This window comes from Chiloscyllium punctatum, chromosome 10 (assembly GCF_047496795.1).
Source record: "Chiloscyllium punctatum isolate Juve2018m chromosome 10, sChiPun1.3, whole genome shotgun sequence".
Lineage (NCBI taxonomy): Eukaryota > Metazoa > Chordata > Chondrichthyes > Orectolobiformes > Hemiscylliidae > Chiloscyllium > Chiloscyllium punctatum.
In genome coordinates, this window is record NC_092748.1 from 79,573,294 (window position 1) to 79,598,850 (window position 25,557).

The 25,557-nt window shown below is 40.1% G+C and overlaps 1 protein-coding gene across 4 annotated transcripts in view; it reads right to left on the minus strand.

Moving 5' to 3' along the window:
- The window catches only part of LOC140482332 (inactive dipeptidyl peptidase 10-like), a 1,704,473-nt gene that overhangs the window by 914,879 nt on the left and 764,037 nt on the right, over window positions 1-25,557 (minus strand). For 2 of the 4 annotated variants that reach the window (XM_072579624.1, XM_072579622.1), the window contains exon 1: window positions 14,540-15,078. The exons of the other annotated variants lie outside the window; for them this stretch is intronic. In XM_072579624.1, coding sequence (XP_072435725.1) covers window positions 14,540-14,599 — 60 coding nt within the window. In that variant the 5' untranslated portion in view covers window positions 14,600-15,078. Of the gene's footprint in view, window positions 1-14,539; window positions 15,079-25,557 lie in introns of those variants that run through there. 4 annotated transcript variants of the gene reach the window in all.

Consider the following 25,557-nt stretch of genomic DNA (forward strand, 5'->3'; position numbering starts at 1 on the left):
AAGTAAACACTTCTACAACTATATTAAATGAAAGTAAGTAAATGTAGGTTCCTTAAACTCAATGGAAAACATGGAAATGACAGACTTTAAACAAGTGCGTCATTTTATATTTCTCTTCACAGTAGATGACACAAAGTACCCCAAGTTAGTCGGCACGGTGGCTCAGAGGTTAGCACTTTTGCCTCACAGTGAGCGATTCCAGCCTCGAGTGACTGTCTGTGTGGAATTTGCATATTCTCCCCATGTCTGTGCGAGTTTCCTCCCACAATCCAAAGATGTGCAGGTCAGGTGAATTGGCCATGCTAAATTGCCCATAGTGTTCGGTGCATTAATCAGACAAAAATGGGTCAAGGTGGGTTACTCTTCAGAGGGTTGGTGTGGACTTGTTGGGCCAGATGGCCTGTTTCCACACTGTAGGGATTCTAACCTAATTGTAGTAAGTCAAGGTAAAAAAAGAAGAAACTAAAGCAATAACAATCACTAGAGAAGCAGTGATTGAAATCCTAATCAGTCTGAAGACTGACAAGTTCCCCAGAGTCTGAAAAGCAGCAGCCTTGGAGATAATCAATTGTAATCATCCAAAATTCTCTCAATTTTGAAAAGGTCCCAGCAGATTGGAAAACAGCAAATATAACATCTCTATTAAAGCAAAGGAAGCATACCGAATACAGGAAATTATAAAAACTGAAAGAACTGCAGATGCTCTGAATCAGAAACAAAAACAAATTGCTGGAAAAGCTCAGCAGGTTTAATGGTGTCTGTGAAAAGAAATCAGAGTTAATGTTTCAGGTTTAGTGACCCTTCCTTAGAACAGGAAGATCCTACGAGAAACTATAACCCAGTTAATCTAACAACTGTCACTGGAAAAATATTGCAAATCTTATCAGGACATTTAAAATATCATAAAAATCCAGCACAGTCAGCATGGGTTTGTGAAAGGGAAATCATTTTTGTTAATTTTATTACAACTCATTGAGAATGTACCAAGTAAGGTAGATAAAGGAGATTCAAAGATGCTATGCATTTGGATTTCCGAAAGTTTTCAGTATAATGCGACAGAAAAGGTAACCCCACAAGCTGTGGTAAAATGGATAGAGAATTAACTAAGTAATTGGTAACCTGCTATCGTAAATAGATCATTTTCAGATTGACAAACTGTAGCTAGTGACATACAAAAGGATCTGTGCTGTAGCCTCATGCATTCACAATCTGTCCTAGCAAATTAGCTGAAATGACAGTTATTGCAAAGGTAGGCTAGAGAATAAGTTACAAGGGATGGTGGAGGGGGGAGTCAAAGGTCTGTAAAGGAACATTTAAAAATTTGGAAGCTATAATGTTTGTTTATCCACTTTGGTCAGAAGAAGAGAGAAGCTGAGTATTATTCAAACGGACAATTAGACAATTCTGCAGTACAAACGAATCTTGCTGTCCTTGTACATGAATTATAAAACATTGGCATATATATGCTCTGTGTGTCCAATGTTTTTAAGAGAGTTCACGGTTATAGACTCCAATTGTAATGTGTGTATGTTGTGTGCCTCTGCCTGGCACTTAGTTTGTTTTACTTTATCAAGCTGCACACACTAATCAATTGTTTGCTGAAATGCTTGCTTTATAACTTGCAATGCATTTTATTGTTTTGAATAAATGAACACACAGAGTTAATTAATCCTAGATAAGTGAATGATTACTCAACCACTAAGTGCGGCAGGTACAGTAAGGAATTAGGCAAAAATGAGGACTGCAGATGCTGGAAACCAGAGAGTTTAGATCAGAGTGGTACTGGAAAAGCACAGTAGGTCAGGCAGCATCCGAGGAGCAGGGAAATCGACATTTTGGGCAAAAGCCCTTCATCAGGAATACAGGCTGAAAGCCTCCAGGGTGGAGAGATAAATGGGGAGGGGGGGGGGGTGAGGAAGGTAGCAAAGATTACAATAGGTGAATGAGGATGGAGATGGAGGTGATAGGTCAGAGAGGAGGTTGTGGGAAGGTAGCAAAGAGTACAATTGGTGAATGGGGGTGGGGATGGAGGGGAGGGTGGAGCAGATAGATGGGAAGGGAGATTGGCAGGTAGGACAGGTCATGAGGACAGTGCTGAGCTGGAAGGTTGGAACTGAGGTAAGGTGGGGGGAGGGGAAATGAGAAAACTGGTGAAGTCCACATTGATGCCCTGGGATTGAAGTGTTCCAAGGCGTTTCAGGTGTCGGGTGGTGAAGGAGTGGTGGTGGCGGCGGCCCAGGACTTGCATATCCTCGGCAGAGTGGGTGGGGGAGTTGAAATGTTGGGTCACGGGATGGTGGGGTTGATTGGCGTGGGTGTCCCAGAGATGTTCAGTCTCCCCAACCGCATTGGGAGCAACGGATACAATAAATGACATTGGTGGGCGTTCAGGTGAATTTGGACAGTAAGGAATTAGGAAGGCAAAAAGAATGCTAGCCTTAACTGCAAATGGAATGAAATCTGAATGTGGGGAAGCCCTGTTGGGAACATTAGGATATTACTGAGACATTCAGAAATTCTGTATGAAGCTTTGGTTCCCTTATTTGAAAGAGCAGCATATTCCACTTGAAGCATTTCAAAGAAGGTTGATTAAGTTAATTCTGTGGTTCGGGTGGTTTGTCTCATGAGGAAATGTTGAGCAGACTGGTCCAATACTCACTGAGATTCGGAAGAATAAATCCCATGAAGGTCAGAATGATCCCTTTTTTTTGCAAAAGTGCTTTGTTCAGGGGAAATTCATGGCAGTCAGTCCTCCAATGGCCTATGTTAACTTTTCTCACATAATCCTCTGATCCTCGGTCATTAAAGTGGTCCCTTTGGAGCCAGACTCATGGAATTGGCTAGCAGGAGAGGTAGAAGTTCTTGCTGCTCGGACATTATGATAGGTTCACCAGGCTGATTCCAGGGATGGTGGGACTGACATTTGAAGGATTAGGTTGAGATTGTTTTCGCTGGAGTTCAGACGAAATGAGGGCGGTGCTCAGAGACTTATAAAATTCTAAGAGGATTAGATAGGGTAGATGCTCGGAGGATGTTCCTGATGGTAGGTGTGGCCAGAACTAGTGGTCACAGTCTGAGGATTCAGGGTAGACCATTTAGGACAGAGATGAGGACACATTTCTTCACCCAAAGAGTGGTGAGCCTGAGGAATTCATTACCACAGGAAGTAGTTGGTGCCATAACATTGAATGTATTCAAGAGGCAGTGAGATATAGCACTTGGGGCTAATGGGATCAAAGGTTATGGGAAGAAAGCAAGATTAGGCCAAGTCGGATGATCAGCCATAATTGTGATGAATGGCAAAGTAGACTCGAAGGACCGAATGGCCTCCGCTGTTTCTGAGTTTGTCAGCATCACACCTAAACCACAGTTGCCTACCACTTCAGATGCTGCAAGCCTGGAAATGTCCTACACAGTGGTCCTGCACCATCGCCATGAAAGAAGTAGCCCAGAAACCCCATTAAAAAGCCCTGGAAGAGCTAGTAGTGAAAATGAAGGCTATCATTTTTCCAGGTGACCACCAAAGAAAGTCATGCAAATGGAATCAGCAAGCCTATTCAGAGATAGCTATCTGGATCAATGCAGTTTCCCAGGTAAATGAAATGCACAGCAGTGCAGAAAGAAGTTTAATGACTTTATATCTTCTGTATTTGTAATTGAAAGCATTTTTTCTCTGCTCCCTCACACTCAAGTGGTCACCACTCACTCTCACTCTGTCATTGCACAACATCTCTCACCAAAGTTCATGAACTTCTCACTATTGCATTCAGGTGTTCATTCAATGGCTTTCACACACCTCATCCTCCCAAACTATCGATCCTTCCTGGCTGGTGTTTCCGACTCATACAGTGGGCCACCTCACCATCTCTCCTAACCTTGGATCACCACTACTTGCTCTATCAACTTCCTTTGTTTCACTGCAAATGTTTATAACTGGACTGAGAGGGTGAAGACTGGTGGGAGGGAGGTGGACATCAGGTCCCTTATTCCCTATGGGGAGAAATTGCTTGATTTAGCCAGAGAATGGTACAATCACACATATGGGGGTGTGGAGACCATCATGGGTAAGCAACCCCAGTCAGCTTCATTGTGCTGCACTGCACAGCTCTCCTATTAATACCAGTGCTGATTCTTAACATGCACAAGCTTTTATCTTCTTTATACAACTGATGCCTTGTTCTCTCTAATGCAGGCACTATTGAGACCCAGTGAATCACTGCCAGGGGTCAGCACCACCAAACCTCAACTCCAATTCCATTTCAGAGGAGGAAGTGATGTAGACGATGCACTACCAAGACTTTTGCCTCTACCCTCTACCAACTTAAACACTTGATCCTCAGTGCCTACCCTATCTAGATTAGACTTGGGAACACAATCTGGGGAGCAACATCTCTGCAGCTGGTCAAGGAACAAATGCCCTTAGTCTCTAGCACTCAAGGTCTTACTATAGATCAGGTTCCTGCTCAGCCCAAGTCATGAGACAATCTCATAGTCGTGGCCATTAATGACTTCGCCAAAATGCACAAACTGATATAAGACAAGCAGGCAGGTTTGTCAGAGCCAGTCAGTTAACTGGATCAAATGATGGAGGAGTCCACTAATGTTATCATGCAGTGTTAACATCAACATGTCATAGAGTCATACAACGTGGAAACAGAACCTTTGGTCCAAATTTTCCGTGCTGACCAAGTATCCTAAACTGAACTAGTCCCATTTGCCTATATCTGGGCCATATTCATTGAAACAGTTTGTATTCACGTACCTGTCCAAGTGCCTTTTATGTGTTGTAATTGTACCAGCCTCGACCACTTCCTCTGGCAGCTCATTCCATATACGCACCACCCTGTGTGAAAAAGTTGCCCCTCAGGACCCTCTTAATTCTTTCTCCTCCTATCTTAAACATATACCCTCTAGCCAAAGCCTTTTCAAGATTACTGGAGTCCAAAGTTATTCACCTTATCCATATTCCTCATGATTTTTTAAAAACCTTTATAAGGTCACCCTTTATCCTTCAAGTCTCCAAGGAAGAAAGTCCCAGCCTACCCATATAACTCAAATCCTCCAGTCCCAGCAACAATGTCTATGTACTGTCTCCATGGACAGGTTAGCAGCCACCATGGAGACTCAGGTCCAGCATGCTCAGCGTCTGTCAGATAAGTGCCTAAATCAGCTCTCTTTCACTCAAGCCATAGATGCTCTGCAGCAACAGCAAGGCGAGAGGGGGACAAAGGACCTTGACCTCACTCCCAATGCCCCTTCCTCTCAGAGCGACAGCAGACATCCATAGGACTCTCAGAGTTTTCCTGTAAGGAAATCAAGACATCCTCAACATCTCCACCTCCCCATTGCATGTGATGCCAAAGTCTGCAGAAGTTGCAGCCAAGAAGCATGTGCCTGCATTGCGGCAGGAAACTCTCAGGAAACTCTCTAGGCCTCACGATTCCCAGGGACAACAGAGCAGCTGCAAAAAAGTCAGAACCGCACTTAGACGTAGACAGAGGGAATGCAAGAAAACATATTACTGAGGGCATACAGATGGCCCATTGCAAGTAAACTTACACTCTTGTAAATATATGTTCACTTGCACTTTAAACTGTTAGCTCTAGTATCTTTGTCCTTAACATTCTGGGGAAGTGTCATTCAACCCAAAATGTCAACTCTGATTTCTCTCCACAGATGCTGCCAGACCTGCTGAGTTTTTCCAGCAACTTCTGTTTTTGTTTTTGATTTATAGCATCCGCAGTTCTTCTAGCTTTTATTTCACTTTTAAATATAGAGAGGAGGAGGAATTCCTGCTCCATGGGTTCCTTGTCTTTGGAAACTTTCCCACATCCCAGCAAGTATTAGTCACTGTGCATGTGAATAAATCCAAATTGAGTTAGACAGATTCATGATTAGACTTAATTAGGTTGTTAAGTCAAGATTTATTTGGGGGGGTTGCAGGGGGTGGGGGTGATAGATAGGAAAGTGGAGTTAAGGCCACACTCTGACTCACCATGGTTTTAATGGATAGTAGAGCAGGAATCATGAGCTTATGGTTTCTTATTCCTATTTCTTCTATTAAAATGTTCACTTGTTATTGACATTTTCCAATCAACCTGTTCAGGGATGATTTGGAGGTGTCAGTGTTAGACTGGGGTGGACAAAAATCACACAGCACTAAGTTATAGGTCAACAGGTTTATTTGGAAGCACTGCTTCTTTAGCTAATGCTTCCAAATAAACCTGGAGGACGATAACCTGGTGTTGTATGTTTTTTTAAGCTTTATTTTTAGTTTACTTTATTAAGTGGGAAAAAAACCAAACTGAATGTTCTCCTTTTATCTTAGTAAAGGCCTTTCCATTATCTAAGTAGTAGGCAGATAGTTGCTGTGCTTACTCCCATTATTGACTTAAGATTCGACACACATAATTCTTGCTATATTACTATAGCAACTCATTTTTCAAAATATAATAGGCATTTACCATCTAAACAGTCAATTTTTGTTTTCCGGTTTTTATCTCAGCAACTGGAATAAACAGCACTATCAGGAAATTAAAGTAACAGCATGTTCCAAAAAGTCTATTCAACGGGGCCACTTGGTAACAAGAGGGGTGTGGATGGGAGAAGAGTCATTTGTAATATGATAAGTTTTATTGATATAAGCTTAAATATTCAACAGCCACTGCCATTACCTTAGAGGTACATTAGCAGTATTTGCTATTCCTCCCCCTCACCACTAAAGTGCTGCACTGTATCAAGAACCAAACTTAATGAGATAGAATTTGGTATGCATTGTGTATTTCCAGCATACAAATTTAGCATTGGTACAGCCTTCCCTCTTTATTCGGACAGCTACGTAAGCAATTTTGTTCAACATCCCCATTGGATGCTTGAAACAGGAGTCGGGCCTTCCAAATGTTTAAATAATGTAAATTAGGGGTCTATCACCTGTGGCAGGGATCTTGAATGAATCCTTTTCTTAATATTTATTAGTATTGCTTGATGGTTTCCAATGTAAGGCAGTTGTTTTTTTTTAAATGGTGAAATCCTGTGGAGCTGTAAGAACAGGAATGCTCTCTGGACACAAAAGTGCAATCATGCCATCATGACCACCTCAAACCATAATTTGCTCTTCAACTCTCCCAACTTTGGACTTAGTTATTGAAACTCTGTCATCAAATTAAGCACCTAAGACTGATCTGTTTTTTTCAGGCATGCCTGTTACTCAACCAATCATGGTTGGTATCTTATATGCTGACAAGGCCTGAAAAACAATTTCCATTAATCCTCTGTTCTCCTCAGTTTGGATAGACGTTAGTTGTACAATATTGAGTCTGAGCCTGAAAATAGGGCCAGTACAAAATCTACCCAGTTACCCAATGAATATAGAAAGTTTCAGAGTACAGTAGTTATGGATATTTGAAATTATTACAATAAATTAATGCCTTTTACAGAGGAGCAACAAAATTGTTTTTGAGAAATGAAAAGCAATGAAACCTTTTTTTGCTACAGCTGCTAAAAAAAATACCGAGAGTAACTTAATTTCAGCAAGACCTCAAAATTGGCAACCAGTCAAACGTCCAGGCTGATTTTAACCTCTGTTGATTTTAAAGGAACAATAACTCTCACAAAGTGCAGGAAACCAACACCAAAGTTGGAAGTTACCCACCATGCATCTGGATACACAGGACTTCAGCTGTTTGAATGGATGGAAAATCGCAAAAGGAAGAAAAATATTACTTTTGCATTAATGATAACAACTGTGCATAAAAAGTCATAATAAAAATAAAATTTTTAAGGACACAATTATCATGAATGATTTCAACCACATTGGACTGAAAAAGTACAAAGCAACTTAACTTACCAGACAAAGGAAACACTCAAATGGCACTGCATGTGCCTGGAGCTGTCCAACCTCCTTTGAGTGTCTTTGGTTAATACCAAGTTGCCAAATCACAGTTCAGCTCAAAACAACTTCACATTCATATGAGAATTTAATACTCATGTTTGATGCTGCAATAATTATGAACAAGGTATGTTCTCTAATAAGAGATCTCACATTCATTAAATACTCAGTTCAATTGGTAGCACTGTCATCTCAAAGTCAAAGTTTTGCTGTCAAGTCCCACTTCAAGATTTAAGCAGAAAAATCAGGGTTGACAATATACCACAGTTTTGTAAGATTGTTGTGTGTTTAGGGTAACATATTTCATTTAACTCTAAACTGAGGTGCATCTGTACTCTCAGGTGGTCATAAATGATCCCTAAAAACTATTTAAAGTTTACTTCATGTATTACTTCAAAGTGTTTTAGCCTATATTATCCCTCAATCAACATCACAGATTATCTAATCAATATTGCCATGCTATTTATAGTAGCTTGCTTTTGCACAACACACTTTTTAAAATTACAACAGTTCAAAAATAATTCATTAGCTGTAAAGTGCTTTGGGACATTCAATTGTTGTGCAAGTCTTAATGTAATTGCAAATATTCCTTTTGGATATGGCCATGTGTTTTCATTGGTTTTATCTTATTTAAAATTTAGACTTCTTTCATTTGCTAGGTGTGACACTTGAAGCATGAAACAACTCAGAAGTTAAATTCAAACACTAAGGCTAACCAGTGCTATAATTGTCCGTGAACTATTTCACTGTTCCATAATAATTCGCTTCAGAACTATATCATTCATAATTGTCTGTTGTTAACATTTCTGGTACATGGGGTAGACAAAGTACAGCATCAGAAAGAACCACTTTTAACATCTTCTGCTCAGGAGTGATAATAACTAGTCCATTTTTCCCATTGGCAATATCTGAAAGCCAGACAGAAAGGTCACAAGCACAATGTAAGATGAAAAAAATTGGATTCAAGCAACAATCCTGTGACAATGGTGCTGAATGTGTGAACACTTGGAGACCTCTGATCATTAAATTACTATGATTAAACTCAAAATCTTAAAATCATGCCAAGTTTTTTTGTTTTCATAAATGGTCATCAACCTGAAACGTCAAAATCATCCTGATTTTAACTCTATGTAAGTGAGTGAGTTAACATCAAGCTGACATATAAACTCTGTTTCTGCCTGCGCAGATAATATCTGACCTGAGTATTTTCAGATTCTATTTAAAGTTTACTGTGCCAGCAAAGACAATGATGACTTTCTATGAGTTATATTCGTGTAAATTATTCATTTGCGGAAGATGTACATTATGTGGTAGCTGTAGTTCGCTTCATCAGTGAAAGGTACTCAAAACTTTTGCCTGGCTCTTAACTTCAGAATCTGCAATTACTGACTGTGTAAGATCAAATCTGACAAAATGATGTCCCTAAGAAACATTACTGGACCACAAGGGGTTCCCACTAAATATCTATTAAAAGTGGTTTTGGTTGGTAATTCATTAATATGCAATTGTATTCACATTTGACAATGCCTTATGACAGACTGAAGCAATTGTAATGGATTATCTCCAAATTAAGACACAAGATGATCTCAAGGGGGAGTAAAGGATAACAGAATTTGGTACAGCTCTGCTTTAGTGCAGAATTGTCACAAATCCCTTATGATCTTGCATACACTGCAGAACATAGACCTCAGACAAAAACCTAGCATCGCTGATTTGCAAAATATTTGTGTGTCCCAAATGAGTATGCAGCACCAGAAAGAAAATGCTCCTTTAATCAGATCATATAGATAAACGGTTCTACGATGCCATATGTCTCATTTCTTTAACTTAATTTCTTTCAAATAAGTTTATTTCCATATTATTTGACTTCCTTATTATTTTAACTTGGTTCAATTTTCACTATGTCATTTTAGCAATTTTCATTTTAAAAGATGTACATCCTGCTTAATTTTATCGGCTTCAATGACTGACTGAATTTAATAGAAGAAAGACAGTCATCAATAGAAAGGAATTGAATAGTAACTTGATCTATAAATAACCGTATGTTAATACTTCAACCTGCCTGGCAAGTCAAACAGCTGGGGCAGAGTACTGCTTGGTCATCATGGAACTGTAATTCGGTTAAATTGTATGGCATTATTAAAATGGACCAGAGGTAATAACAAGATGGGAGATCAAAAAGTACTATTGATTAGTTCACCTACTTTATTACATTCATTATACTAAGCCAGAACTATAAGTAGTACCAAGACATCTTTTTATTTTAACCTTGATGAAATCCTTTGAAATCTGTTTTAAATCCCTTCTGTTTCAGTAGTCTCATGGCATGTAATAGAACACTGGAAATACGAATGATCAGCACATTCGAACCTCTGGCAATCTTTTCCCTTTTTCAGGAGAAGGGATTTTAAAGATTAAAAATGAATTGCTCCAGTAGGCAATATGACAAGAACAATAAAACAGCACCAAGCTGTGCAGCCTTTAATGTTAGTATAAATCATATGTTGATTAACATCCCAGTGATGAGACCTAAGCTTGAAAACTTTATCCAATACCATCAAAAATAATGGCATTTGATTCAGCAATGACGAATGAATAATAATATCTGAGAGGCAAATAATTCAGAAGGTGAACTTTGCACAGTAGGTTCACGTCCTGCTGCATTGAAGAAATGCAACACTGTGCCTCATTTGCATTGTTAAAAACGTTTTTATAATAAAAAAAGAACTTGCTTATATTCTTGTTGGAATTCCAATTGGCAGACAATATGAGCAGACAATATGAGCACAACTTAATAAAAATTCTATCTTGCCTTCGGCAGAATGAATTTCACGTCCACTCTTATGTGCATATTAGTTTTTGTGGTAAAAGCAAGCACAGACTGGAGCTCTCTGCTGCCACTTCTTGTATAGAGGACATGCCACGATTTTGCATACATCCTAATTTCAGACATAACCCTCACCCCATTTTGCTCTGAATGCAAAATAACCTAAAGGAGTATCTTACACTGTGCACAGCGTATGCTCTAGTAGACTTTGGAAAGACTTTAATACACTGTTTGTCTTCATCTCAAAACTGCTTTATCTTTAGCAATCTAGCTTTTGAAGAAATTATTTAAAGCAATAATAATTTAATAATTTGTATAGGGAAGTCTATCATAAATTAGATGGAGAAATTTGTAACTAATTCTATACTGTGCATCTTTATATCTGATAGAGTGACTAAGCCAAACAAAGTAAATAATTTGAATGCAAAGCTGCTAGATACTAACATTTCAAAGGAACAATCGTTGAAGTGGTAATGATTTGTCCAGAAATGCTTATCAAATAAATACTAATGGGCAACTATTGGCTCAATGTTATTTAAACATGACCACTGTGGGGCAGGATAGCTTTCAACAACTTCAGAATAAATCATTTTACAGGATTTGCCCTCAAAAGATCATGAGCTGCAGACATTAATATTTTAAAATCCCATTGTAGCTGCTTTAATAACTAAATATCATATAACCTATTTAATTACTGCGCAGAGATTGTGCCATCTAATCCTTTATTCGCCAAATCCCTAGATGCAGTATATTATTCTACATTTGCAATGCCATGGTTTGTCTTCGATATCCTTGGTATAACGTCTAGTTCAGTTTACTGAGCTCTCTGTGCAATACTGCACAACCCTATCATAGTTTATAGCTAGCACTGCAGTGCAGACATCCAAAAAAACTTGGAGAAAAAACAGTAAAAGCTGAAGAATAGTGCTGGGCATACAGAAGGAAATAACTGAAAATACTAAGCTTCTCTTTAGGATTACCGAATCACTTCAAATCCTTAATGCAATAATATTCACACACTTAGGTGTATTGCTAGAGAGTCAGTGAATCAAACACTATGTAACACAGAACTGAAAACTAATTGGATTATTTTAACTCATCCTTTACTGAAACTTACTCTGTACTATATTATACTTTCTTCAGCTTACATTAACAGCATTTCCTAAGCCCATTGTTATTATAAAATGTTGTGGAGGAAGGAACAGAACTTCTCATTTTTGAAAATATACCTAACTGAATTATTAACTGAACATGCAACAGTCAAGGTACCATCAAACCTGAAAAATGCAATAAAACTCCCAGAGCAAAGATAATGTGCACCAGGGAAGAACCAGGGAAAGGAGGAAGTACTATTTAAGCTTCTAATATATCTAACAAATTGCAACAGTGGTATTATTGTCAGTATTTGCTTCGTTCACCAGCTCTACCTCAAGCAAAGCACACCACCTAGCTAAATCTAAGTCAATGACCACTGTTATGAAGTGAAGTCAACAAGAAAAATACTTGTCTAGAAATAAATCATGAGCATTATATTAACTTAGAGAAAATTAATTCTGAATTACCATGAAATTCTGTAAGAACCTCGATTTATTACTTGGTGCACTTTTAGAAATAAAAGTGTTAAGAATTATCTAACAGCTTTCCTGATGTTGCAACAAACTTAACCTTCATCCAAGAAAGCAAATACTGTAAAGTGGTGAGGGTTTGTCAGTGCAACACCAATGCCAGACTCTGCGAATCACATTTCATGACTAACCGGTGTGAACTATTACAGAAAATAATGTTTTAATGGAAACATCTACTTGCATATCATAACTAATGTTACAAAAGTCTAATTTGGTAAACAGTTTTCAATTTCTCCTTGATGATTTAGTTTTATATTAAAAAGACATACTGCACCTCTTGAAAAGTGCACATTCGTTACTGTTTCCAATAACATCTTGTCAAAATTTATTGCAAAATGGTGCAAAAGTTTTTAAAATTAGAATATTTTGAAAATACTGAAAATTAACAAGGACAAACAAATAAAACTTATAGAAGTGGGCTTAGTCTGTAAAACTGGAATGTGTTAGACATTTATATCATAAAGCTTTGTATAGAATAAACTAGAATGAGTAAGCACACACCTTGGAGTTAATTGGACATTAAGATATTAAAATGTATTTTTCACTTAATATATTGGATGGCTAGCTCTTCTTTATTTAAGTAACATGGGTTACTATTCAAATTATGTGGAATATCATGATGTTCTCTTTATACTTAAGTAAGTGGTCTCAATCACATTGGGAATATAATCATGAGTCATCTGGAAATACATGGCAAAACCGAAGTATTGGTTGAAATTTGTCAACACCAGTGGTGAGCAAATTATTAAAAGAACACATTAAGAATCTATTTGTTACTCTCAATGATCTGCATATTGGATTTTTTTCATATTAATTAATCTGCTGCAAAATGTTAATTGTCTTCTATTTCAATAATCCTAGATATAGGATGTGCTTCAATTACTCTATTAACCCTTTTATGAGCAAAAGTCAGCATTTATGTTGCAGGAAGATGCATTTCGAACAGTATGAATCAATTTTCCTTCTAGCACATTAACTTTTTGTACAACACACTACAAATGTTCATCTTATTAATAGGCTGTATGCAATTAAATGAAATATTCAGCAAAATAATATCACAGTGTTTAAGTAACATTTCGGGATCACTTCACAATAAGTAAAACTTCAAGTTGCTTTGGGACCTTTTCAATCAAAGCCTGAAGTGCAAGATGTTATTTATCTCTAGGTATTTGTTCTCATTTTAGGGAAGCGCATGGTTTCACAGAATAACTGTGATCTAATTCATATTTATAATGAATATATTGTTTAGAAGCTAATGATGTAGAATAATTCTGTAGTCATGTCAACAACTTTATATTTGTGAGCATTAAATTACTGTGACACATCAGTCTCATTCCATTTTAATCTATAGGAGCCTAAATGTTGACATGAAAAAGATTTGTGTGGAAAGAAGTTAGTTTTCCCATTTTCCACCGTGAGAAATCAAAACGTTTTGATGAAGCATTCTGTAATCTCAACCAATCCACTTCCAGGTGTTGGTAAATCCCATGATAAACTGAATGACAAGAAATGAATTACAGCATAACATACAATGAATACAGAGCATTTCTACAGCAGCGAGACTCTGTCTTCCTTCCGGTTTCACTAGTTACACAATAACCAGAGAGTTTATAATGTATACTTATAAACACTAGCTGGTTTAACACAGCTAAATACTGATATAGGGAATCATTGCATCCTGCTCACAGAAACAGCTTTTTTAAAATATGTGGCATACCCCTATGTAACCTTGACAAGCAAGCAAATAAGGTTCCCACACTGTAGCTCTGTCTACTGCAGTTTATGCCTCAGCTGACAGTTGCTGAAAGCACAGTGTCAAGATCGTAAATAACCAGTTTCATCTCACAAAGCAATTCAAAAAGGCACAGAAGAAAATCATGCTGTAGCTCAGAGTTACGCATGTGATTTGCTCTACCCCGGTACAATTCGGATATAAACTGTTAAGAAACTTTATATAGGTAAACATGTTTATTCTCAACTCTCAGTAAAATCATAAAAACAGTAATATTGCTCACAAATCAATTAGTTTAGCTTATCCTCATTTTTAAAGAAAATACCTTCACATTTCTATGATGCAAGATGACAAACTCTGATATGACATGTAAATAAAGAGACTCACTGTAAATATCAGCTTATATGGATTATCACATTTAAAATTATTCTGCTACAACTGAAAAATATGTCTTAAGAGACCAATACCTGGTCCTGTTGCTGTTGGCTTCCCCTCCCCATGTTAGGCTGTTCCTTCATGGCTGTCATTGTAGATTTTGGGCACACTTACTCACTCGCAGTTCAGTATTAGGCTCCTAACTTGGCAGCTGATGCATGACAGGTCTGTTTCTTGAAAGCCTGGAAACTGCAGCTGAAGATAACAGCAAAGCAGGAGCAGCCCCTGAAGTTCTCACTGCCCAGCCTGCCAACCTGCTGCAGGTCTCCTTAAACAGGACAATGCTATAGCGAATCGTCAAATGTGAAGAGGCGGATAAAAATTAAACTGTCAAAACACTCAACTCTAGGCAGCCCGAGTGACAAGGTGCCAGCACACCTGTGTGCTGTAATTCACATTCTCAAGGAACTTAGGAACAAAAAGACAAGGCCAAGGGCAAACCTCAAAGCTCAGCTGCAAGCATTTAAAACCTTACTGTCATGTCAGTAAATGACAGAATCTGACAGGTAAGCTTTCGCTGCTCTCTGCTCTTCTCTTCTGCAGTGTTCACTGCCACTGATTAGCACATCTGGAGGAAAATCAAATGTCAAATTCAGTTTCCCTCCCTCAGTTGGAAGGAACCATTTCAAATGAAAAAAAGAGGGGGAGAATGATCCTGCGAGCAGCTATGATCAAACAACAGCATTAAGCAGGCCACTTAGTGATTAGTCAGGTCCTTCCTAGCAACCTCATCTGTCAGTGAAGATGCAAGTGCTGCTTCATGCAAATTAGCAGCCTTAATAAATACAGTGACCCACCATGCTGCAATGTGTATTCTTTAATTATGCCTGCTTGTGAGAAATAATGAAACCTTAAAATAGTGAGTGCATAGAGATAGCTTGCTGCATTAAAATATCAATTAACTGATCTCCATGGAAATACATGGGAGTTGTTAGTTCAGCCTTAGAGGGCAGTCAATATGCTGTGTCTAAAGACAAATCAAACCAGGTTTGTTGTATTTTTGAAAATCTATGTTAAAAATGGATGACAATAATAATTAAATATGCATCGATGTATTTGCAATGTTAAATCATACAATATTTTAGGAATTTTTGCTTACAATGAAAAATAACTAAGAGCAAGACATTTTCAAATATTTTAAAAGCAAATTACTGTATTTAAGATTATGAAATGTGTAGAATTGAATTTCCACATAAATATTCATTTTCAAAACCAATTTATAAGATTAGCTGTACATAATGCAAATAAAGCATACAGAAGATTCTATTTATATTTTTTGTATAGTAATTAATTCAAATAAGCTTAATAGAGTATCAGCTTATTTCTGCAGTACCAGTTCCTCATTTCTGAATAACTGATAAGGTAGAGCTATGTTATTTTCTCCTGTGTTGCATTATTAGCTAAACACTTTAAAAAAGGCTTCTCTCCTATTTAAAATATGGGACCTTATGCTAGTTACTACACAAAACAACTATCTTGTCGTGTTGTTCAATTTATTATTTGACTGGGAATAATATTAGCAGAAGGAGGTGAATTTAGTGTGATTGTAATATTAGACCTTGGGAAAGGGATATCAGTCTGGACTCAATTTTGTCTTCTGTTTCAACATTCATAAATGCAAATTAATCTTGAGCAATGCTTTCTTTCTTTTGCATTGGACTTTCATCATAAAAATGGACAACGGGAGCTAAGTCTGTTTCCAGTAGGAAACTGCCTGAAGTTCAGTTATCCATAACCAGGGGATCTTGATTGATACAGAATCAAGTTCCCTGTCCAACTAAAGCCATTTCGGACCTGAATGGATCAGGTGAAGTGTGGGATCAGATAAATGTGGAAGCCATCACTGAGGATATTGTTCACCTGGAAGGAAGAAAACAGCAGTTTGTGGTGAAGCCTTCTACTACCCTGGGGGAAGTGAGATTTAAAAAAGGGGGAACTGTGTATGTGGTGAAGAAACTCAAGGCTACAGTACCCTTGACTGCCACTGGCAGTAGGTGGCCATCAATGGAAGTTAGCACGATGGTTCAGTAATTAGCAATGTTGCTTCATAGGGCCAGAGACCCAGGTTCAATTCCAAACTCAGTGACTGTCTGTTTGGAGCTTACACATTCTCCCTGTATCTGCACAGGTTTTCTCCAGTTATTCTGGTTTCGTCCTGCAGTCTAAATGTGTGCAGGCTAATTGGATTGGCCATGCTAAATTGTGCCACAAGCTAGCTATGGTAAATGCGGGGTTATGGGGATAGGGTGGAGGAGTAGATCTGGGTGGGATGCTCTTTGGAAGGTTGCTGAAATTTCAATGGGCTGAATGGCCTCTTTCTATTCTATTAGACATGGACTTTAGCAAGGCCTTCAACAAGGTTCCCCATGGTAGACCGGTTAGTAAGGTTAGACTGCATGGGATCCAGGGAGAGCTAGCTAATCATATACAAAATTGACAGAAATATACAAAACAGAGGGTGGTGGGAGAGAGGTCAGACTGGAGGCCTGTGACCAGCAGTGTGCCACAAAGTTTGATGCTGACTCCACTGTTGTTCTACATTTATATAAACAATTTGGATGAGAATATAGGAGGCATGATTAGTAAGTTTGCAGATGCCACCAATATTTGTGATATAGTGGACAGTGAAAATTGTTATCTAAGAGTCGAATAGGATCTTGATCAAATGGGCCAGTGGGCCGATGAATGGCAGGTGGAGTTTAATGCAGATAAATGTGAGGTAGCTGCATTTTGGTAAGACAAACCAGGGCAGGACTTATACAGTTAATGGTAGTGCCCTGAAGAATATTGAGAGTGTGGTGCTGGAAAAGCGCAACAGGTCAGGAACAGGAAGATCGAAGTTTCAGGCAAAAGCCCTTCCTCAGGAATGAGGCTGGGAGCCTCAGGGGTGGTGAGATAAATGGGGCTGGGGTGAAGGTAGCTGAGAGTGCGATAGGTGAATGGGGGTAGAAGTAATGGTGAAGGTGGAGTGGATAGGTGGGAAAGAAGATGGACAGGTCATGAGGGCGATGCTGAGCTGGAAGTTTGGAACTGGGATAAGGTGGGGGGAGGGGAAATGAGGAAACTGGTGAAATCCACAATGATGCCATGGGGTTAGAGGCTCCTAAGGCAGAAGATGAGGCGTTCTTCCTCCAGGCGTCAGGTGGTAAAGGAGTGGCAATAGAGCAGGCCCAGGACCTGCATGTCCTTGGCGGAGTGGAAGGGGAAGTTGAAGTATTCGGCCACGGTGCAGTGGGGTTGGTTGGTGCAGGTGTCCCGGAGATGTTGTCTGAAGCCCTCTGTGAGTAGGCATCCTGTCTCCCAATGTAGAGGAGACCACTTTGGAAACAACGGATACAGTAAATGACATGTGTGGAAATGCAGGTGAAATTTTGATGGATGTGGAAGGTTCCTTTGGGGCCTTGGACGGAGTTGAGGGAGGAGACGTGGGCACAGGTTTTGCAATTGCTGCACTGGCAGGAGAAAGTGCCGGGAGAGGAGAGTGGGTTGTTGGGGGGGCGTGGACCTGATAGAGAATGATGTGATGGATACCACCTACAAACGCATGCCAGCACCAGAGATATATATCCCTCCTCACTCGTATCAACTTTCCATAAAGACCATTCCACCTGTGACCACCTTGTCAGGTCCATGACCCCCAACAACCCACCCTCCCCTCCCGGCATCTTCCCCTGCCACCGCAGGAATTGCAAAACTGTGCCCACACCTCCCCCCTCACCTCCACCCAAGGCCCATAGGAGCCTTCCATATCCATCAAAGTTTCACCTGCACTTCCACACATGTCTCTTACTGTATCCATTGCTGCCGGCGTGGTCTCCTCTACATTGGGGAGACAGGACGTCTACTCACAGAGGGCTTCAGAGAACATCTCTGCAACACCTGCAACAAACAACCCCACTGCCCCGTGGCCAAATACTTCAACTCCCCCTTCCACTCCGCCAAAGACACGCAGATCCTGGGCCTGCTCTATTGCCATTCCCTTACCAGAAGGATGCCTCATCTTCTGCCTCGGGACCCTCCAAACCCATGGCATCAGTGTGGATTTCACCAGTTTCCTCATTTCCTCTCCCCTCGCCTTATCCCAGTTCCAACCTTGAAGGTCAGCACCGCCCTCATGACCAGTCCCTTCTGTCCATCTTCCTTACCACCTACCCCCTCCACCCTCCCTTCCGACTTATCACCATTACCCCCACCTCCATCCACCTATCACGTTCTCACTATCTTCCCCCCAGCCCCACACCCCCTCCCATTTATCTCTCCATCCCCGAGGCTCCCAACCATATTCCTGATGAAGAGAATTTGCCCGAAACATCGATTCCCCTGCTTCTTGGATGCTGCCTGATCTGCTTGTGCTTTTCCAGCACCACATTCTGGGATAAGGTGGGGAGAGGGGAAATGAGGATCTGCAGCATTTCTCTTTCTCACTTTTTCCCTGGGGAGTATTGTCGAACAGATAGGCCAAAGGGTGCAGGTACATAATTCTTGAAAGGAGGCATCACAGGTAGATAGGGTGGTGAAGAAAGCGTTTGTTCACTAGCCTCCATTGGTCAGAGCATTGAGTACAGGAGTTGGAATGTCATGTTACGGCTGTACAAGACATTGGTAAGGTCTCCTTCAGAGTACTGTGTGTACAATTCTGGTTGTCCTGCTACAGGAGAAATGTTATTAAACTGGAAAGGGCGCAAAAAGAGATTTACAATAATGCTTTGAGTTACAAGGAGACGCAAGATAGTTTGGGACTTTTTCTCCCCTGGAGTTTAGGAGGACAAGGGGTGGACTTAGAGAGGTTTATAAAATTATGTGGTGTAACTAAGGTGAATAGTTAATGTCTTTTCCAAAGGTAGGGGAGTCTAAAACCAAAGGCGTAGGTTTAGGGTGAAAGCAGAAATTTTAAAAGGGACTTGACAGCCAACTGTTTCACAGAGGGTCGTGTGTATGTAGAACAAGCTGCCAACATTTAAAAGACATTTGGACAGGTACATGAATCGGAAAGGTTTAATGGAATATGGACCAAATGCAGGCAGATGGAACTAGTTCAGTTTAGGAAAACTGGTCAGTATGGATGAATTGGACCGAAGGACCTGTTTCCATACTATATGAGTCTATGATTTTTCTATGAATGAGGATTATACTGCAGGAACACAAACATCTGAACTTTGTCTCCTTTAGTACTGGTTCTCAGTCATGACAAGGTTTCTTCACCTCTGCCTGTAAGTATCATTCTCGAGGTAGTGTCTCTTTTTCTTTCATGTACTCACATCTCTTTCTTCTGGCCTTCTGATGGTCAGGACTCTGACCTGTCTATGCAAGCTGTGGTTCATCATCCCCAGTAGCCTACGTTTGTGAGGTTGCAGTACACGTACCTAGTTACACACTAAATAGTGCTCATATGGAGTCGAAACAGCCAAGCCCATTGTGATGGGCACATGATCCTGGGCGGCTGATGACCCATAAAACTTGCAAAATGTGTAATGCTTTCTCTCCTCCAGCCTGGTGGAGCTTCTACTTCCAAGGGGTAAACCATTTAGCCCGTGATTACTGATATTCCACTTACCTTCAGAGGTGTCTTGTGCACTCCAAGCAGGATAAATTGAGTCTAACCAATTACCAACACTTCAGTCTATTCTTCATTAGCAGCAAAGAAAAGGAAGAGCCTGTGCAATAAATTGGCATTTGCAAAGGAAAAATCATATTGTAATCAACAATTAATTTTTAAATTATGCCAAGGTTACATGGCTCCTGACCTCATGACAGCCTTGGTCCAACTATGGACAAAACAACTGAACTCCAGAGGTGGGCTGACTGGTCTTAACAGCAAGGTAGCATTTAATGCAGAATGGAATCAAGCAAATCTAGGAACACAAAGGGAATTGGGGTGGGTCATGAAGGCTGGTGTTATTCTCCATTGGTTAGAGTCATATCCGAAAAAGAAACATGTTTTCAGTTGTTGCCGTCTCAGCTGCAAGATATCTCTGCAGGTGTTCCTCAGGATTGTGTCCGAGACTCAACCATCTTCAGCTGCTTCATCTATGATCTTGCCTCAATCATAAGGTCAGAAGTGAGGATGATTGCACAATGTTCAGCAACATTCACAATTCCTCAGATACTGCAGCAATTGTAGCCATACACAGCAGGACCTGGACAATATCTAGGCTCAGGTTGATAATAGGAAGTAACATTTGCATCATTTATGTGCCAGGCAAGGACCATCACCAGCAAGAGCGAATAACCATTGCCTCTCAATGTTCAATAGCATTATCATCATTGAATTCCCCAATTCCCAACACCTTGTGGATTATAATTGACTAGAAACTGAATTGGATCAGCTATATACATATCGTGGCTTCAAGAGCAGAGGACAGAAATCCTGCATCTAGCAACCCATCTGATGACTCACTATGCTTATCCACCATTGAAAAGACAGAAGTCAGAAGAATAATTGAATACTTCAAACTTGGGTGAGTGCAAATCCAACAACAGTCAAGAAGTTGACTTCATCCAGGACAAAGCAACCTACTTGATTGGCACCCCATTAACCACCTTTAATTTTCACTGCCAATGTCTCCAATGCAGTGGCATCAGTGTGTACTAATAACAAGATGCACTGTGGTATTCACAAAGGCTCCTCAAGGAGCACCTTCCAAATGCACAATCTCTGTCTCCCAGGATGACATCAACAACAGATGCATTGGAATATCACTGCTTGCAAGTTCCACACCAGGCCAGATACAAACCCGAAATAGAATGATATTGTTTTTCCTTCAATGTTGTTGAGTCAAATTCAAAGAATTCACTAGCTAACAGCACATTGGGTATCCTTTCATTCTAAGCATGGCAACAGTTCAAGAAAGCAATTGACCATCACCTTCTGCAGATCCTGTAAAATGAGACAACAAACATTCTGGCCTCCAGCACTCACCTCTTCAACTGGAGAAAGTGAAGTCACATGGTGTGCAGGGTGTTCTAGCTAGGTGGATAAAGAACTGGTTGAGCAACAGGACACAGAGTAGTAGTTGAAGCGAGTTTCTCGAAATGGAGAAAGGTGACCAGTGGTGCTCCACAGGGGTCAGTGTTGGGGCCGCTGTTGTTTGTAATATACATAAATGATCTGGAAGAGGGCACTGTTGGTATGATCAGCAAGTTTGCAGATGACACAAAGATTGGTGGAGTGGCATAAAACATAAGGGACTGTCAGAGAATACAGGAGGATATAGATAGACTGGAGAGTTGGGCGGAAAAGTGGCAGATGGTTTTCAATCCAGACAAATGTGAGGTGACGCATTTAGGCAAGTCTAATTCGAAAGCGAATTATACAATGAATGAAAGAGCCTTGGGAAAAGTTGATGGGCAGAGAGATCTGGGAGTGCAGGACCATTGTACCCTGAAGGTTGCTGCACAGGTGGATAGAGTGGTCAAGAAGGCATATAGTATGCTTGCCTTCATCAGACAGGGTATTAACTGTAAGAGCTGGCAAATCATGTTAAAATTGTACAAGACATTGGTTCGGCTGCATTTAGAATACTGGGTACAGTTCTGGGCACCACATTACCAAAAGGATGTAGACGCTTTGGAGAGAGTGCAGAGAAGGTTTACGAGGATGTTACCTGGCATGGAAGGTGCTAGCTATGAAGAGAGGTTGAGTAGGTTAGGTTTATTTTCACTAGAAAAAAGAAGATTGAGGGCGGACCTAATTGAGGTTTACAAAATCATGAAGGGTAGAGACAGGGTGGATAGAGACAAGCTTTTTCCCAGGGTGAAGGATTCAATAATGAGAGGTCATGCTTTCAAAGTGAGACGTGGAAAGTTTAAGGGGGATACACGCAGCAAGTACTTCACACAGAGGGTGGTGGGCATCTGGAACGCATTGCCAGCAGAGGTGGTAGAGGCAGGCACGGTAGATTCACTTAAGATGTGTCTGGACAGATGCATGAGTAGGTGGGGAGCAGAGGGATACAGACTCTTAGGAATTGACCGACAGGTTGAGACAGTACATTTGGATCGGCTCAGGCTTGGAGGGCCGAAGGGCCTGTTCATGGGCTGTAAATTTTCTTTGCTCTTTGTTCTCCATAACAAGATCTTAATAATCTTGTTTGGCCTCATTAGGAATATTGTAATTTTAGTAACCTGCACTCCCATGAGCCCTCACAAAAGTTTCAGGCAAAGTGAACAAAAATGAACAATGCCACCATTTTTTCTACACCCTTTCAGGTGCAATTCTAACAATGAAAATTTGGTACCTTGTCTCACCAATGAATTTAGAACATGTCACTTTCCTTTACCACACTCGGTAGTTGTTTTGAGTCACCCGCCTCAGCAATGCCTTGAACAAAATGACATTGCCTCTTTAGTCCGAAATTATTCATGTGATTCACTCAGGCCTATGCTTGGTCAATGTTGTTGAATCTTCTTTCTTAGGGGATCTTTACTAGCCACATTCTGAAAAGAAGCATTTTATTCCAAGAGCCTAATCTGGATTTGAACCAGGATTGCAAGGATAGTGTACAAATTCACCTCTCCATGGTTACAATTTTTACCCACTGGGAACATCACTGCATTTTTTCCATTGATGTATTTTAGACAATAAGGTATTACTGAGACCACCATGTGTTGAGCAGCTGTACTACATTGAAAACTTTGATCCATACGTGCACAAGCGATGATGTGTTTTGAATAAGTTATTAATGTTTATAAACTGTAATAGCTGTTAGTTCCTCACAGCATCCTTTCGCTCCCTGGCCTAGGATACTGTGCATGATCAAAGCACTTACATAATTGTTTACTCGTCATACATGATATCAGTCTCGAGTGCAAAGAAAAAAAAAATTCAGAAAGTAAAAACAAACAAGCAAACCGAAGCATCAATTTATAGAATATACTGGTCAAAGGGAGTAAAGAACAGAATGATCTGGACCTCCCACAAAGAAGCTATTATCATTGGAGAGCAACTCTGCTTCTCATCTTACCTCCTCTAAACCTGCTATTCATTTCTGGCCAAACCTGCCAAGCCTTAGCTTTTTAGAAATGCTCAACATAACTTCAAACACAGAGGTTCATTACAACATTGGAATGACAGAGGGGGCTACGGGTATGGAGAGAGGATTTCAGGATGATGGGACACCTTTCTGAGGTGCAAGGAGAGAGATTTTTTTAAAAAACAATTTTTTTACTGAGGGCGGTTCACGTGTGGAGTGAACTTCCTGAGGAAATTGTGAATGTGGGCACAAATACAATGTTTAAAAGACATTTGGATAAGTAAATGAACAGGAAAGGGTTAGAGTGATGTGGGCCAGGAGCAGGCAGGTAGGACTAATTCAATTTGGGATTATGTTTGGCATGGACTCATTGGATGGAGGTGTCTGTTTCTGTGCTGTATGACTCTATGACTCTGTCCCCTTTTTATGTCACGAGCTGTAGGAAAGTAAAAGTATCCCATTTGAAAGCTGGTGAATGTGTAGGTGGATGAATGAGTGAATGATAAGGCAGTAGGATGGTTAGGTGAGTGAAGTAATTTTTGTTACAGTGGCTAGGTGAGTCATGGGATGGCTAGGGTGGCAGGCAGTTGGAGGGTCAAACAGACAGGTAGGTTAAGTGCATTTGTAGATCACAGCAATCAGGTTTGATCAAGAGGGATAGTAAGGTTGAGTTATAGGGGTGGGTAGTCATTTGGTGGAGATAGATAGGCTGAGAGTTGGGGAAGAGTATTAACTAGTTAGTCTGGGGTTAGTATGGTCAATGAGGAAATTTGGATCAGGTCAGGGGTTAGATTGTGGGTCAGGGTGGGTAGTTGAGGATGGGGTCAGATTGGGTTGGGTCCAGGATGAGAGACATAATTGGGAAGTTGGGTAATGGGAAGGTTCAAGATGCAATCGGTGCACGGAGCGGGGGATTGTGTGTGTGTGTGTGTGTGTGTGTCTGTCTGTCTGTCTGTATGTGTGTTGGGAATTAATTGTAGTTTTTTTTTCCAAGTGTCAGGCTAGGATTTTTCTGTCTTACCTTTTTTGGTCACTATCCAGATTAATGATTTAGAAATATCCAACATCTCCTACTATACCTCAGAGCTAATTTTCGAAGATTTAAAATTCTTAGACAATTCCTTCACAGGTCAGTGCATCAAGACTTTACAGGATTGTTGGGCACGTATTGGATCATACACCCTGTCTCCAATAGTTTGGAGTCCAGCACATCTGAGCCAATAAAATCACAAAGTAAAAGGAAAGAAATAAAACAATCCAATGAAAGTATTTACATAATAAGTGTGTTAAAGGTTAATTTTAACTAATATAAATACAAACTGATTTAGCACTTAAACAGCAATGAGAAAATTGTGACAATGTTTTTAACATGCTTATCATTCAAATATTTTGAGGATCATCTTGTTGACAAATTGCAGTTGCCATATTTAATTGATTAGCACATGTCCAGGTCATTATAGCTTCATAATTGTAATAAAAACATTCTACTAACAAAACTCTCCTTATCGTGTTCATCCATTGAGAAAGAGAGTGGCACAATTGGAAATGGAAAAAAAAATCAGTACATGCCAGATTCTGTTCACAGGGAGCCAAATTCCATATGACCTTGCCTTGGATTAATGCATTTAAAAACAGTGGGGACACAGTATGCTAATAGAATTGTTCTTTCATTTCTGAAAACTGGGTTCAACGTTGTAGGGGGTAGTGTAATTTTTAAACGGTTAGCTGCCTTTTAGTCTTTTCTACCTCATAGTAAACACAAGCAGACACTCGAAACTGTTGCCGGACCTCCCCCACGTTTATATGAATGAAACAGTTGTAACAGCTTTCCTCGATAGTTGAGAGGCCGCCCTTAACCACAGTTGTACAACATCATCCATATAAGGGAAGAACGGGAAGCTCAAACACTGATTGGCCAAGTGAATGATAAAAGAATCCCAGGCACCAGAACCCAAAAAAGGAAAACAGTGCGGAATCCGAGCACTCGTTGGTCAAGGCAGCAGTAGTAAACCCAGCCCACATATACATGTATATAATGTGTGGAGATTACTATGCTTGTGTGTGTGTACCTTTGGGAA